This window comes from Girardinichthys multiradiatus, chromosome 13 (genome assembly GCF_021462225.1).
Source record: "Girardinichthys multiradiatus isolate DD_20200921_A chromosome 13, DD_fGirMul_XY1, whole genome shotgun sequence".
NCBI classification, from domain to species: domain Eukaryota; kingdom Metazoa; phylum Chordata; class Actinopteri; order Cyprinodontiformes; family Goodeidae; genus Girardinichthys; species Girardinichthys multiradiatus.
In genome coordinates this window covers 39829825-39843003 of record NC_061806.1, presented here as the reverse complement: position 1 = coordinate 39843003, position 13179 = coordinate 39829825, and the positions used below count along the sequence as shown (strand labels likewise).

At 43.2% G+C, this 13179-nt stretch overlaps 1 protein-coding gene across 1 annotated transcript in view; it reads left to right on the top strand.

Annotated features, from left to right (window-relative positions):
- The window catches only part of skiv2l (SKI2 homolog, superkiller viralicidic activity 2-like), a 33827-nt gene extending 22082 nt beyond the window's left edge, over window positions 1–11745 (top strand). The window contains exons 23-29 of the mRNA XM_047383759.1: window positions 2932–3067; window positions 3209–3335; window positions 6390–6600; window positions 7889–7999; window positions 10236–10454; window positions 10847–10987; window positions 11350–11745. Coding sequence (XP_047239715.1) covers window positions 2932–3067; window positions 3209–3335; window positions 6390–6600; window positions 7889–7999; window positions 10236–10454; window positions 10847–10987; window positions 11350–11550 — 1146 coding nt within the window. The 3' untranslated portion in view covers window positions 11551–11745. The remainder of the gene's footprint in view (window positions 1–2931; window positions 3068–3208; window positions 3336–6389; window positions 6601–7888; window positions 8000–10235; window positions 10455–10846; window positions 10988–11349) is intronic.
- Window positions 11746–13179: the final 1434 nt, after the last annotated feature.

The following is a 13179-nucleotide window of genomic DNA, read 5'->3' as shown; positions in this document are numbered from 1 at the left end:
TCCACACAGACCAGGGTCCACACAGACCAGGGTCCAAACAGACCAGGGTCCACACAGACCAGGGTCCACACAGACCAGGGTCCACACAGACCAGGGTCCACACAGACCAGGGTCCAAACAGACCAGGGTCCACACAGACCAGGGTCCACACAGACCAGGGTCCAAACAGACCAGGGTCCACACAGACCAGGGTCCAAACAGACCAGGGTCCAAACAGACCAGGGTCCACACAGACCAGGGTCCAAACAGACCAGGGTCCACACAGACCAGGGTCCAAACAGACCAGGGTCCAAACAGACCAGGGTCCACACAGACCAGGGTCCAAACAGACCAGGGTCCAAACAGACCAGGGTCCACACAGACCAGGGTCCAAACAGACCAGGGTCCACACAGACCAGGGTCCAAACAGACCAGGGTCCACACAGACCAGGGTCCACACAGACCAGGGTCCACACAGACCAGGGTCCAAACAGACCAGGGTCCACACAGACCAGGGTCCACACAGACCAGGGTCCAAACAGACCAGGGTCCACACAGACCAGGGTCCAAACAGACCAGGGTCCACACAGACCAGGGTCCACACAGACCAGGGTCCTCACAGACCAGGGTCCACACAGACCAGGGTCCAAACAGACCAGGGTCCACACAGACCAGGGTCCAAACAGACCAGGGTCCACACAGACCAGGGTCCAAACAGACCAGGGTCCACACAGACCAGGGTCCACACAGACCAGGGTCCAAACAGACCAGGGTCCACACAGACCAGGGTCCACACAGACCAGGGTCCAAACAGACCAGGGTCCAAACAGACCAGGGTCCAAACAGACCAGGGTCCAAACAGACCAGGGTCCACACCGACCAGGGTCCACACAGACCAGGGTCCACACAGACCAGGGTCCACACAGACCAGGGTCCAAACAGACCAGGGTCCACACAGACCAGGGTCCACACAGACCAGGGTCCACACAGACCAGGGTCCACACAGACCAGGGTCCAAACAGACCAGGGTCCACACAGACCAGGGTCCAAACAGACCAGGGTCCACACAGACCAGGGTCCACACAGACCAGGGTCCAAACAGACCAGGGTCCACACAGACCAGGGTCCACACAGACCAGGGTCCAAACAGACCAGGGTCCACACAGACCAGGGTCCACACAGACCAGGGTCCAAACAGACCAGGGTCCACACAGACCAGGGTCCAAACAGACCAGGGTCCAAACAGACCAGGGTCCACACAGACCAGGGTCCAAACAGACCAGGGTCCACACAGACCAGGGTCCAAACAGACCAGGGTCCAAACAGACCAGGGTCCACACAGACCAGGGTCCACACAGACCAGGGTCCAAACAGACCAGGGTCCTCACAGACCAGGGTCCACACAGACCAGGGTCCACACAGACCAGGGTCCACACAGACCAGGGTCCAAACAGACCAGGGTCCACACAGACCAGGGTCCAAACAGACCAGGGTCCAAACAGACCAGGGTCCAAACAGACCAGGGGCCAAACAGACCAGGGTCCAAACAGACCAGGGGCCAAACAGACCAGGGTCCAAACAGACCAGGGTCCACACAGACCAGGGTCCACACAGACCAGGGTCCACACAGACCAGGGTCCAAACAGACCAGGGTCCACACAGACCAGGGTCCACACAGACCAGGGTCCAAACAGACCAGGGTCCACACAGACCAGGGTCCAAACAGACCAGGGTCCAAACAGACCAGGGTCCACACAGACCAGGGTCCAAACAGACCAGGGTCCAAACAGACCAGGGTCCAAACAGACCAGGGTCCACACAGACCAGGGTCCAAACAGACCAGGGTCCAAACAGACCAGGGTCCAAACAGACCAGGGTCCAAACAGACCAGGGTCCTCACAGACCAGGGTCCAAACAGACCAGGGTCCACACAGACCAGGGTCCACACAGACCAGGGTCCAAACAGACCAGGGTCCAAACAGACCAGGGTCCACACAGACCAGGGTCCAAACAGACCAGGGTCCAAACAGACCAGGGTCCAAACAGACCAGGGTCCAAACAGACCAGGGTCCAAACAGACCAGGGTCCTCACAGACCAGGGGCCAAACAGACCAGGGTCCAAACAGACCAGGGTCCACACAGACCAGGGTCCACACAGACCAGGGTCCACACAGACCAGGGTCCACACAGACCAGGGTCCACACAGACCAGGGTCCAAACAGACCAGGGGCCAAACAGACCAGACATGTTAAATTTACCTGGATCACTGAGATAGCAATCTATTGTCAAAGTGAAGCAAAGCTGCTTTACTTCACACAAGGGATGTTTTTTTTTTTTTTTACGTTTATCGACGTTGTCTCTTTAACATGATAAAGATATATTCCATTTAATAATCTCTGGGAGTGTTACCATTATTTTTCCCACTGTTGGTTTCATGAGTTCATCAATAAATATCAATACATTAGAATACGAACTGTCCTGACCTCTGTAGCAGTTTGTAAGAGTAGAACGACTTGATGAAAGCACACAGACTGACACGTTTGTTGGTTACATCAAGGTAACCCTGCCTCTGTTATGGTTAAATTACTCTCTTTCCATATTCTTTCTCTGCCTTCTTCTGAAGCTGCATGTAAGATTCGGCCTCTGCAGACTATTGATATTTTTCTTTCTCTGCACAAAGAATAACAGGCCAAGTTTATTTCTTTCTTGTTCTGTGTTGTAATCAAGTGGTAGTTTCCTTTGAAGAAATCAGCAGGACAGTCAGAGTAAAGTCATTTACACCTGCTTGACAGTTTAGCTCCCTATCATGCAGCCTATGTGTCAACAGAGCAGGACGTGGCCCAGAAAACAAGCAGACAAAATCACCTGAGTGAGCTACTATCAACAGCAAAGTGAGTCCCGTGAGTGATGGTTCTTCATTTCTATAATAACCCCATCCTGTTTGTTCTCCAGGTGTCCAACGATGCAGTGAATCGCACCTTTACTGCGCTCATCATCTGTGAGAAGGGCAATGAGGAAGTGGACCAAAAAGGCGAGAACAGCACCGCTTTGCCACACCTCTACAACACAGCTCTGTTCATTCCTGAAGGTAGAGCTACGCAAGCTCATAACAGCAAGATAACATTTTATGCTAATTCTTCGTAACTGGTTTATTTTTTTACTAAAACAAACTCGCAGTTCAGCTGCAGGACAGTATTTTTTTCTGATGTTGTCTGGTTGGTTTTGTCAGGTCCATGCAGCCACACGGTGCAGAAGTTAAAGCTCCAGGAGATCTCAGCCATCTCATTTAAAACCCTTAAAGTGATTCCCGAGAGGATTATTGATAACTACAACAAGAGGCTACAACCGCGGTTCAGGTGCAGTCAGCATTTATTTTCACAATATCGCCTTTGAATTTCTTTCATTTACTGCTTCGAAATTGTGATTTTCATATTCAAAGCATTTTATCGTAAAAACCATGTGGTGAGTTGATAAGTTAAATATAACACTTACATATTACACTGACACAGGACTGTTTATTCAAATATACAAATCCAAATAATGCATTAGATCAAAAACATAAAATGTCTAAAGCTTCCAGACAGTTTCCCACTGTTTTCCTTTAGGTTCATTGGCAAATTGGGTAAAGAAATAAATTTTTTTAAATGTCTTAAACATTACAATATACAGGTCCTTCTCAAAATATTAGCATATTGTGATAAAGTTCATTATTTTCCATAATGTCATGATGAAAATGTAACATTCATATATTTTAGATTCATTGCACACTAACTGAAATATTTCAGGTCTTTTATTGTCTTAATACGGATGATTTTGGCATACAGCTCATGAAAACCCAAAATTCCTATCTCACAAAATTAGCATATCATTAAAAGGGTCTCTAAACGAGCTATGAACCTAATCATCTGAATCAACGAGTTAACTCTAAACACCTGCAAAAGATTCCTGAGGCCTTTAAAACTCCCAGCCTGGTTCATCACTCAAAACCCCAATCATGGGTAAGACTGCCGACCTGACTGCTGTCCAGAAGGCCACTATTGACACCCTCAAGCAAGAGGGTAAGACACAGAAAGACATTTCTGAACAAATAGGCTGTTCCCAGAGTGCTGTATCAAGGCACCTCAGTGGGAAGTCTGTGGGAAGGAAAAAGTGTGGCAGAAAACGCTGCACAACGAGAAGAGGTGACCGGACCCTGAGGAAGATTGTGGAGAAGGGCCGATTCCAGACCTTGGGGGACCTGCGGAAGCAGTGGACTGAGTCTGGAGTAGAAACATCCAGAGCCACTGTGCACAGGCGTGTGCAGGAAATGGGCTACAGGTGCCGCATTCCCCAGGTCAAGCCACTTTTGAACCAGAAACAGCGGCAGAAGCGCCTGACCTGGGCTACAGAGAAGCAGCACTGGACTGTTGCTCAGTGGTCCAAAGTACTTTTTTCGGATGAAAGCAAATTCTGCATGTCATTCAGAAATCAAGGTGCCAGAGTCTGGAGGAAGACTGGGGAGAAGGAAATGCCAAAATGCCAGAAGTCCAGTGTCAAGTACCCACAGTCAGTGATGGTCTGGGGTGCCGTGTCAGCTGCTGGTGTTGGTCCACTGTGTTTTATCAAGGGCAGGGTCAATGCAGCTAGCTATCAGGAGATTTTGGAGCACTTCATGCTTCCATCTGCTGAAAAGCTTTATGGAGATGAAGATTTCATTTTTCAGCAAGACCTGGCACCTGCTCACAGTGCCAAAACCACTGGTAAATGGTTTACTGACCATGGTATCACTGTGCTCAATTGGCCTGCCAACTCTCCTGACCTGAACCCCATAGAGAATCTGTGGGATATTGTGAAGAGAACGTTGAGAGACTCAAGACCCAACACTCTGGATGAGCTAAAGGCCGCTATCGAAGCATCCTGGGCCTCCATAAGAGCTCAGCAGTGCCACAGGCTGATTGCCTCCATGCCACGCCGCATTGAAGCAGTCATTTCTGCCAAAGGATTCCCGACCAAGTATTGAGTGCATAACTGTACATGATTATTTGAAGGTTGATGTTTTTTGTATTAAAAACACTTTTCTTTTATTGGTCGGATGAAATATGCTAATTTTGTGAGATAGGAATTTTGGGTTTTCATGAGCTGTATGCCAAAATCATCCGTATTAAGACAATAAAAGACCTGAAATATTTCAGTTAGTGTGCAATGAATCTAAAATATATGAATGTTAAATTTTCATCATTACATTATGGAAAATAATGAACTTTATCACAATATGCTAATATTTTGAGAAGGACCTGTATATGATATTGACTGTGAATGTGTGGTCACTTTTCAGACAGCTTTTCAGGTCCTCTTGCCCTCAGACGTATCTTCATATTTCCTTTAACTGTCATATTGACCACTACTTGGAAATGTACGTAAATGCTAAGCAAATGTTGCAGCAGTGGCCCAAACATTGCATAACCTAATGTCATGCTACCTAGTGCAGACACTCTGTCTACGCTGATGAAGATTCACCTTGTTGTGCTTTTTTGCCACCCTTTAATGTTTCAGATCCTTAAACTGTTCTTATATCAAATATAATGTGAGAAAATGATTATTTGATTTATTAAGAGAAATAAAATCTACCCAAACCAACCTGGACCTATGTGAAAAAGTAATTACCTCCAAATCCTAATAACTCTTTGTGCCACTCTTGAAGGAAATTGACGATATCAGGAAAATATCATCATCGCAATAATGCTGTACGCAATATTCATATCTCAAAGGACAGTTTGGAGTTCTGTAATTGCTGCCTAGTATTTTCCAGGTGTTATAAACGGATCTTTTCATGCTAATATAATATGTATAGTTGCTCCAGATGCTCACACTGGACACAAAGGTCACAGAGTGATGGAAGCACAGACGAGAAGAGAGGAAAGACGAAAATAGGCAAACATCGCATCTGATATCATCACCGCAATATTTACTAATATTATTGCCATTACCAAATTGTGCAACCCTATTTTAGATCTGGACTTTAACTAGGACTATCAAAACATGACTTTGGTCACTTTTGGGAAGGTTTGACACTGGTCCGTGTTTTCTCCGTTTGTAGGTTATGGCTCTCACTGTGGTTCACTGGGGTCCCAATGCCTTAGAAATGGCTTTGTAACCCTTTCTGGTCTAACAGAACTTAATATCTTTTTCCTCATCTGTTCTTTTATTTCTTTATATTGGGGCATAATGCGAAGCTTTTTTGGATCTTTTAGCCTACTTCATGCTGTTACACTGGGTCCGTTTATGGAAGTTCTCTATTCTTCAGGTTTGGCAGTAATCCCTGGGTGTGTTTGGTTTGGATAGTTTTACTGCCATAATAAATGAAATGATACTCAGATTATCTTAGTTTTATTTTGACATTCATTTGATGATCTGAAACCGATTTCTTTCAGGGACGACCCTCCCGGTCAGGCCATCTCCACGGCAACGCAGGAGCTGCTACGACTGGCTGAGGCGAACCCAGGCGGCATGGCCACCCTGGACCCGGTGAACGACCTCCAGCTGAAGAGCGTGGACGTGGTGGAGGGCTCCATGAGGCTCCGCGTGCTTCAGGACAGCCTGAAGGACTTCAACTGCATCCACTCGCCCACCTTCGCAGAGCAGGTGCGTTTTCGTGGATGTTTAATAATCTGTTCATTCTTTATATTTTTGAGAGCCACAACAAATATAAGTGTTATTAATGTGGATCTCTTTTGTACACCAACTGAATATTGAAAGAGCTAATTAACATCAGAGCTTTGGATAAGACACCAAGCCTCGTTTTCATAGCCTGTCCTGTTTGTTTCATTTTATCCCTGCTTCAGTTTTCCTTTCATCCCTCCAATCAGTTCTCTTCTAGTTTCATAATATCAAACTCCACCTTGAAACATGTGCTTTCCTGCTCTGTAAAATATCTCTCTAGCAGCCTGAATGAGGAGATAAGATGCAAGAATGTGAACTGTTTCTATAATTAAACATATAGCTGCAGCTCTTCGCTGCTCATACACGAGTGTGTCTTTTGAACCACCTCTTTCATCACTCTGCATGATAAGATGCTCTTAACTCCTCTTATCTGTCTACATCCTCACTCCCTCAGGTCTTTAGTCAACATCCTGGGTTTTGACCACTTATTAATGCAGTGTGGATGAATAATGAGAGCTGTTTGCGTGTGGCAAGGGGTTTGTACAGTCCTGGGGAATGAAAGTCAACTCCATTTAGGTCTAGAGTTTTACATAACGAGACATATTTAAAAGCTTCTGGTTTTTACCAAATGATTTCCAGTAGTTTAGAATCACACAACCAGCAGGTTGATCTCAGGTTTGACGTTCATGATTTTTAGTAAAGAAATTTCTGCACTGAGAAGATGATCATCTTGTCTTATACTGCAGCTACAGCTCTGTATAAAAGTATTTACACCCCTTTACAGATTTCTATTTTGCCTTTTTTCCACATTTATATGTTTCAGATCTTCAAACTAATTTTAATATTTAAAAAAAATCTGCCCAAACCAACCTGATCCTGTGTGAAAACGTAATGGCACCCAAAATTACATTAATTTCCTGGCAATTAGTTTTTCACATCAATTTGCACACTGAATTATGAAGGACCTGACTGATACTTTGTTTAAATCCTCAAACAAGGGTGTACTTAGATTTTTCACATACAGCGTTTCTTTTTATGCCTCATTTTCATTTATAATGTCAGTGTGCAACCTGTTGACTGGTTTTGTTCAAAACTTTAGAACCCAGTAAAAACCAGCTCATCTTTCAGTTTGTCCTGGTGCGTAAAACCCTTGTGCTGAAAGAGAGTGTACTTTCTTTTTACCTTTTTAGTTGTTGCTTCAAAGTTGGATCAGTTCTGTTGTGTTTCTGTTGTAAAGTTTGTTTAAATTAGTCCCGTGTTTTTGTTTCAGTTTGCTCGGATCAAGGAGAGGATGAGCGTGCAGGAGGAGCTGGACCGGCTGCTGTTCCTGGTATCAGACCAGTCCCTGACTCTGCTGCCTGAATACCACCAGAGGATCAAGGTTTGGGTCTTTTTACACAGTTTCTCTAAAGTCTGTAAAAGTCTATAATATTGTGGAATGTAACTTTTGAAAATAGAAGTTATAATGAAATATGAAATATTTCTGTTTTCAGGATTTATTTATGTCTCAGTTATGAAAGATAAATGGTCTGAATATCCAAAAAGAACCAGTGTGTACTTACTATTAATGTGGGATGTGAAAAATCAGGAATTTGGAACTAAGAAATGTGAAACAATCATCTTCCTACCAACTCTGTGTAGCTTCCCCAAAGGGAAGCATCTCCATGGCATGATGCTGCCGCCGCCATGTTTCAATGTGGGGATGGGTTGTTCTGTGTTGTGTCCCTCCTTTGGTCTCAGCTGATCAGATCATCTTCATGTGCTTTAAACTTCTCCACTCTGGTGTCTCTGATCCGTCTCGCGTTTTCCTTGGTCTTTATTAGGCTGCTTGAAGTTTTTGGTCATAATGTGACAAAATGCATTCAGTGGATGGGAAAACTTTCAGGGCACTGTTATTGTTTTTATTGAATGCAAGCTTTGTAATCAAATTTGGCTGTAAATTATCATTTATGTATTGTATTTACCTCTAAATACATTAAATTTATATAAATTAATTCTTTGAAGCGCTTTGGGAAACATTATAAGAAATGAACAGTTTTAAGTCAAGTCATGTTTATTTAAATAGCGCTTTTCAGCAACAAGGCACTGAAGGCGCTGTACATGAGGAAACACATTACAATGATACAGAAAATCAAACAATAGAGGTAATTAAAAAAAATAAAGAGAATAGAATGATGGATAAGAAAACGAAAGGAAAATTGGACTGAAAACTTAACTAATAATGTTTAGATGGCCCAGTCAAAGGCCACTCTAAACAAATATGTTTTTTATCTTGATTTAAAGCAACTTAGGGTTTCAGCGCTTTTACGGTTTTCTGGGAGTTTATTCCAGATTAGTGGAGCATAAGAGCTAAAAGCTGCTTCTCCATGTTTGGTTCTGATTCTGGGTATGCAGAGTAGATTTGAGCCAGAAGACAAATTTAAGAATTTGTTAAAATAAATAATACCTATTGAAATACATAATAAAACAATAAACCACCGTGGGCTGCACGGTGGCGCAGTTGATAGCACTGTTGCCTTGCAGCAAGAAGGTCCTGGGTTCAATTCCCGACCGGGGATCTTTCTGCATGGAGTTTGCATGTTCTCCCCGTGCATGCGTGGGTTTTCACCGGGTACTCCGGCTTCCTCCCACAGTCCAAAGACATGCCTGTTAGGTTAATTGGTCTCTCTAAATTGCCCTTAGGTGTATGAATGAGTGTGTGCTTGGTTGTTTGTGTGTTGCCCTGTGATGGACTGGCGACCTGTCCAGGGTGAACCCCGCCTCTCGCCCATAGACTGCTGGAGATAGGCACCAGCTCCCCCGTGACCCACTATGGAATAAGTGGTAGAAAATGACTGACTGACTGACAATAAACCATTAAACCGGTAAAAAAAACCAGTTAAAATATACAGTGTCAGAAAATAAATATTATTTTATTCTCTTCTTAAAAATAATTAAATAAAACAAAACCTAGAACAATTAAACTACAATAAAGAGAATAAGTAGATGAGATTGAATAAACAAGATAAAAATGTCTGTAATAGACAATATTGCACAATAAATAGCCAAACAAAATCACAGCAACATAAGTGGTTAGTGCACACTACAGATTTGTATTATTCAATAGTAAAATATATGAATTACAAATAATAAATTCAACCAATATTTAAAAAATAAAATAACACAGTCTTTTAAAAATGAGGTCTGGGTTTGTGCAGCATGGCTACTAAAAATAAGTCCAATAAATACTAGGATAAATAACTGAGAAAAGGAATATAGGACTAAATAAACAAGATACAAATTTTCTTTTATTAACAATAAACTGCAAAAAACTGAGCAACGTAGACGTCCACTGCACATTCCAAATATTTTTTATAATTAATCATAAAATAATAAAAAGGTAAAGGACCAAAGTTTTGTTTTTAGTGTCTTTTCTGTTACTTAAATCTGCCAGAAAATACTTGGAGCTCTTGTTCACAAAATAAATCAGCAGATATTATATATATATCATATTTTTATGATACAAATGGCTGTAAAAGCTTTCTTTCCTCTAACATGTGGCCTTAAAGACATGTGAGCAGTCCTGTAAAAGATCTTCAGACAGGTTTATTCATCTCGCTGCTCGTTGACCCCTTTAGGTCCTTCAGTCGCTGCAGTACATCGACAGCAGCGGCGCGGTGCAGCTGAAAGGCCGAGTGGCCTGTCAGATCAGCAGCCACGAGCTGCTGCTGACCGAGCTGCTGTTCGAGAACGTCCTGAGCCCGCTGGCGCCTGAAGAGAGCGCCGCCCTGCTGTCCTGCTTGGTCTTCACCCAGAACACGCAGACGGAGCCGCACATCACCAGTACACTGAAGGAGGTGAGGAGGAGAGGGGTCTGCTGCTTACATGTCAGGAAAGGTGTAGTTATTAAAGTGACATGTTGCAGAGTCTTCACGGTGACTCATGTTACATAAGGCTGCGTTGATCTAATGCATAACATCCTGCAGAAAGGACAGCGAGGCCACGTCTCCTGACTCAGACCAGTCACCAGGTCGCCCCAGTGTGTTGGGAGCAGCTTTAACATAAACGAGCTTTACAGGAGCTTAAATTAGTGATGACCTGAGTTGCCATTTAAAAAAAGCAGTTTGTGAAACAGATTTCCTGGAAGCAGATGTCACTATCTTCCTGTTGACACCCAGGAGTACCTTGTAGAGTTTAGTCATGTGGATCTGACAGATTTTACCAACTTTATCCTTTTTTCTTCATTCAGGGCATCGATCGTGTGCTGTCTGTGGCCCAGAGAATCGGACAGCTGCAGCGGGACTGTGGGATACCACAGACGGCCGAGGAGTTTGTAGGCCAGTTCAAGTTTGGCTTGACTGAGGTGGTGTACTGCTGGGCCAGAGGCATGGTGAGGCTTGCCACGCTTTACCCTGTTATACCTGATTACATCAGAAATGTTTCCAGGAGGGTAAACTTTTATCAAAGAAAAACAATGGCGCTTTCATGCAAATTATGTGTTTTGCAGAGTTTTGTCAAAGATTACTGTGTAAAAGTCTCACACCAACTCTAATTTGTGACCAGTAGAGTTTTGATTTCAACTTGTTTAAAAATTTCCTTAAAACCCTTCCTGATAACAATATTGCTGTTGTCTTACCATCCTGCCTTTGTGTTACCACACCTGAATGCTCCAGAGCATAAAGCAGCTTTTACATGATTTATTAAACAAGTGTGTCACTAAGCCCACCCATCTCCCTTGATGTCCCACTGCAGCCATTTGCAGAGATTGCATTTCTGACAGACGTCCAGGAGGGCACGGTGGTCCGCTGCATCCAGCGTCTGGACGAGGTGCTGAAGGAGGTGCGATCGGCCGCCCGCATCGTGGGAGACTCTGTTTTGGGGAGTAAGATGGAGAGGGCCTCATTGGCCATCCGCAGAGACATCGTCTTCACCGCCTCCCTCTACACCCACTGAGAGGTCTAGAAACCTGAAAGGAGGACAGCGAGGGAGTGGAAATACTTGCATGTACCAAAAAAAAACAAAAAACAAAGTTAAAGCTGATGTTTACATGGAAATCGTTTACAAGGAAGAAGAGACAAAAACCCTTTGAGAAAAGGACATGAAATTAGAGTTGTGATTTAATGTACAGAAATAAAATCTGTGATCCAATACTGCTGTTATTATTTATATTTTAAATAATTGTTTTTCATCTCTTCTTCTGTGAAAACAAATTCAAAACAAGATACTTTAGAGAGAAATCCATGATATTTGTCAAAGAAAATCTAATAAAGATGTTCCAGCAGAGCCGGTCAGGGATTATACAGAATATGATTTGGGGCCCCACTTCCAGTTAATCCTATAACTCTAACAACCAAAACCCCAATAATGTTTATTTTGTCATGGCTTTACATTCATATATATTAGTTAGGTGATTATATTTCAGTCATTTATTTTGGCTCATTTTGAAAATGATGGCTTATAGCTAATTAAAATATTCAGTTAGTCAAATAAAAAATGTAATATTATGTTTGACCAATTAAAAATGACCTTTAATACTTAAAACCTTATGTTTTTGCCAATACAACGAGGAGGACTGCTGATTTGACAAGTGTCCAGCAGACAGCCACTGACTCCCCCAACAAGGAGGGTAAGCTGTTGACACAGTGCTGTATCCAAGCATATTAATGGAAAGTTGAGTGGAGGGAAAATGTGTTTAAAGAATAACCTGAACTGAAAGAAGTCCGTGTGCCTGCATTCCACTGGAGTTTTCTTCCTCTTGATGATTCTCTATGGGGTTTAGGTCAAGCCACTTTGTTGCACAATGATACCTAAGGCATTAAATCAGCTGTTGGTACTTTTGGCAGTGTAGCCAGTTGCCAAGTCTTGCTGAGAGATGAAATCAGAAGCAGGAAGTGCTTTAAAATTTCCTGGTAAACTGGTTGACTGACAGAATGTGAGAAAACATGGTGGACCAACATCAGGAGACAGGGTGTTTCTCTAGATGAGACTGACTGTCAATACTTTAATAATGTGCATCTCCACTCTTCCTTCAGACTGAAACCTTGGGTTTCAAATAAAACTCAAAATGTCCTTTCCTCTGAGATAAGGACTTTGGACCGCTGAGCAACAGTCCTGCTTTTTTTCTCCATACCCCTGGTAAGACATTTCTGACATCATCCATGATTTAAGGAAACATTTTTTTTCTTTCCAGTCCTCTCAAAGCTTTTATTTTCTCTGTTTGCTTGTGCACCTTTTTTTTACCACACGTTTTCCTTCCACAAAACTTTCCATTTAATTGAAATGGCCAGCTCCTTTAGCAATGACCTTTTGTGGCTTAACCTCCTCGTGGAGGATGCCAATAACATGTCAAATCAGCAGTCTTTCCCAGGGCTGTGTAAGCCATAAAATATATTTTTAATGATAGATAATGTAATCAAAATGACTAAAAATAAATATTTGAACTATGTCACTGTGTGTAATGAAGGGTTTGGTTCATATTTTCATGGGATTACTGAGATGATTTGCCCCTGTAGTTTACTGAGATTCAGTTCAAACTACAATTAAAATTTTTTCAATGTGTAAAGTCCAACGCTGGTCTGGGAG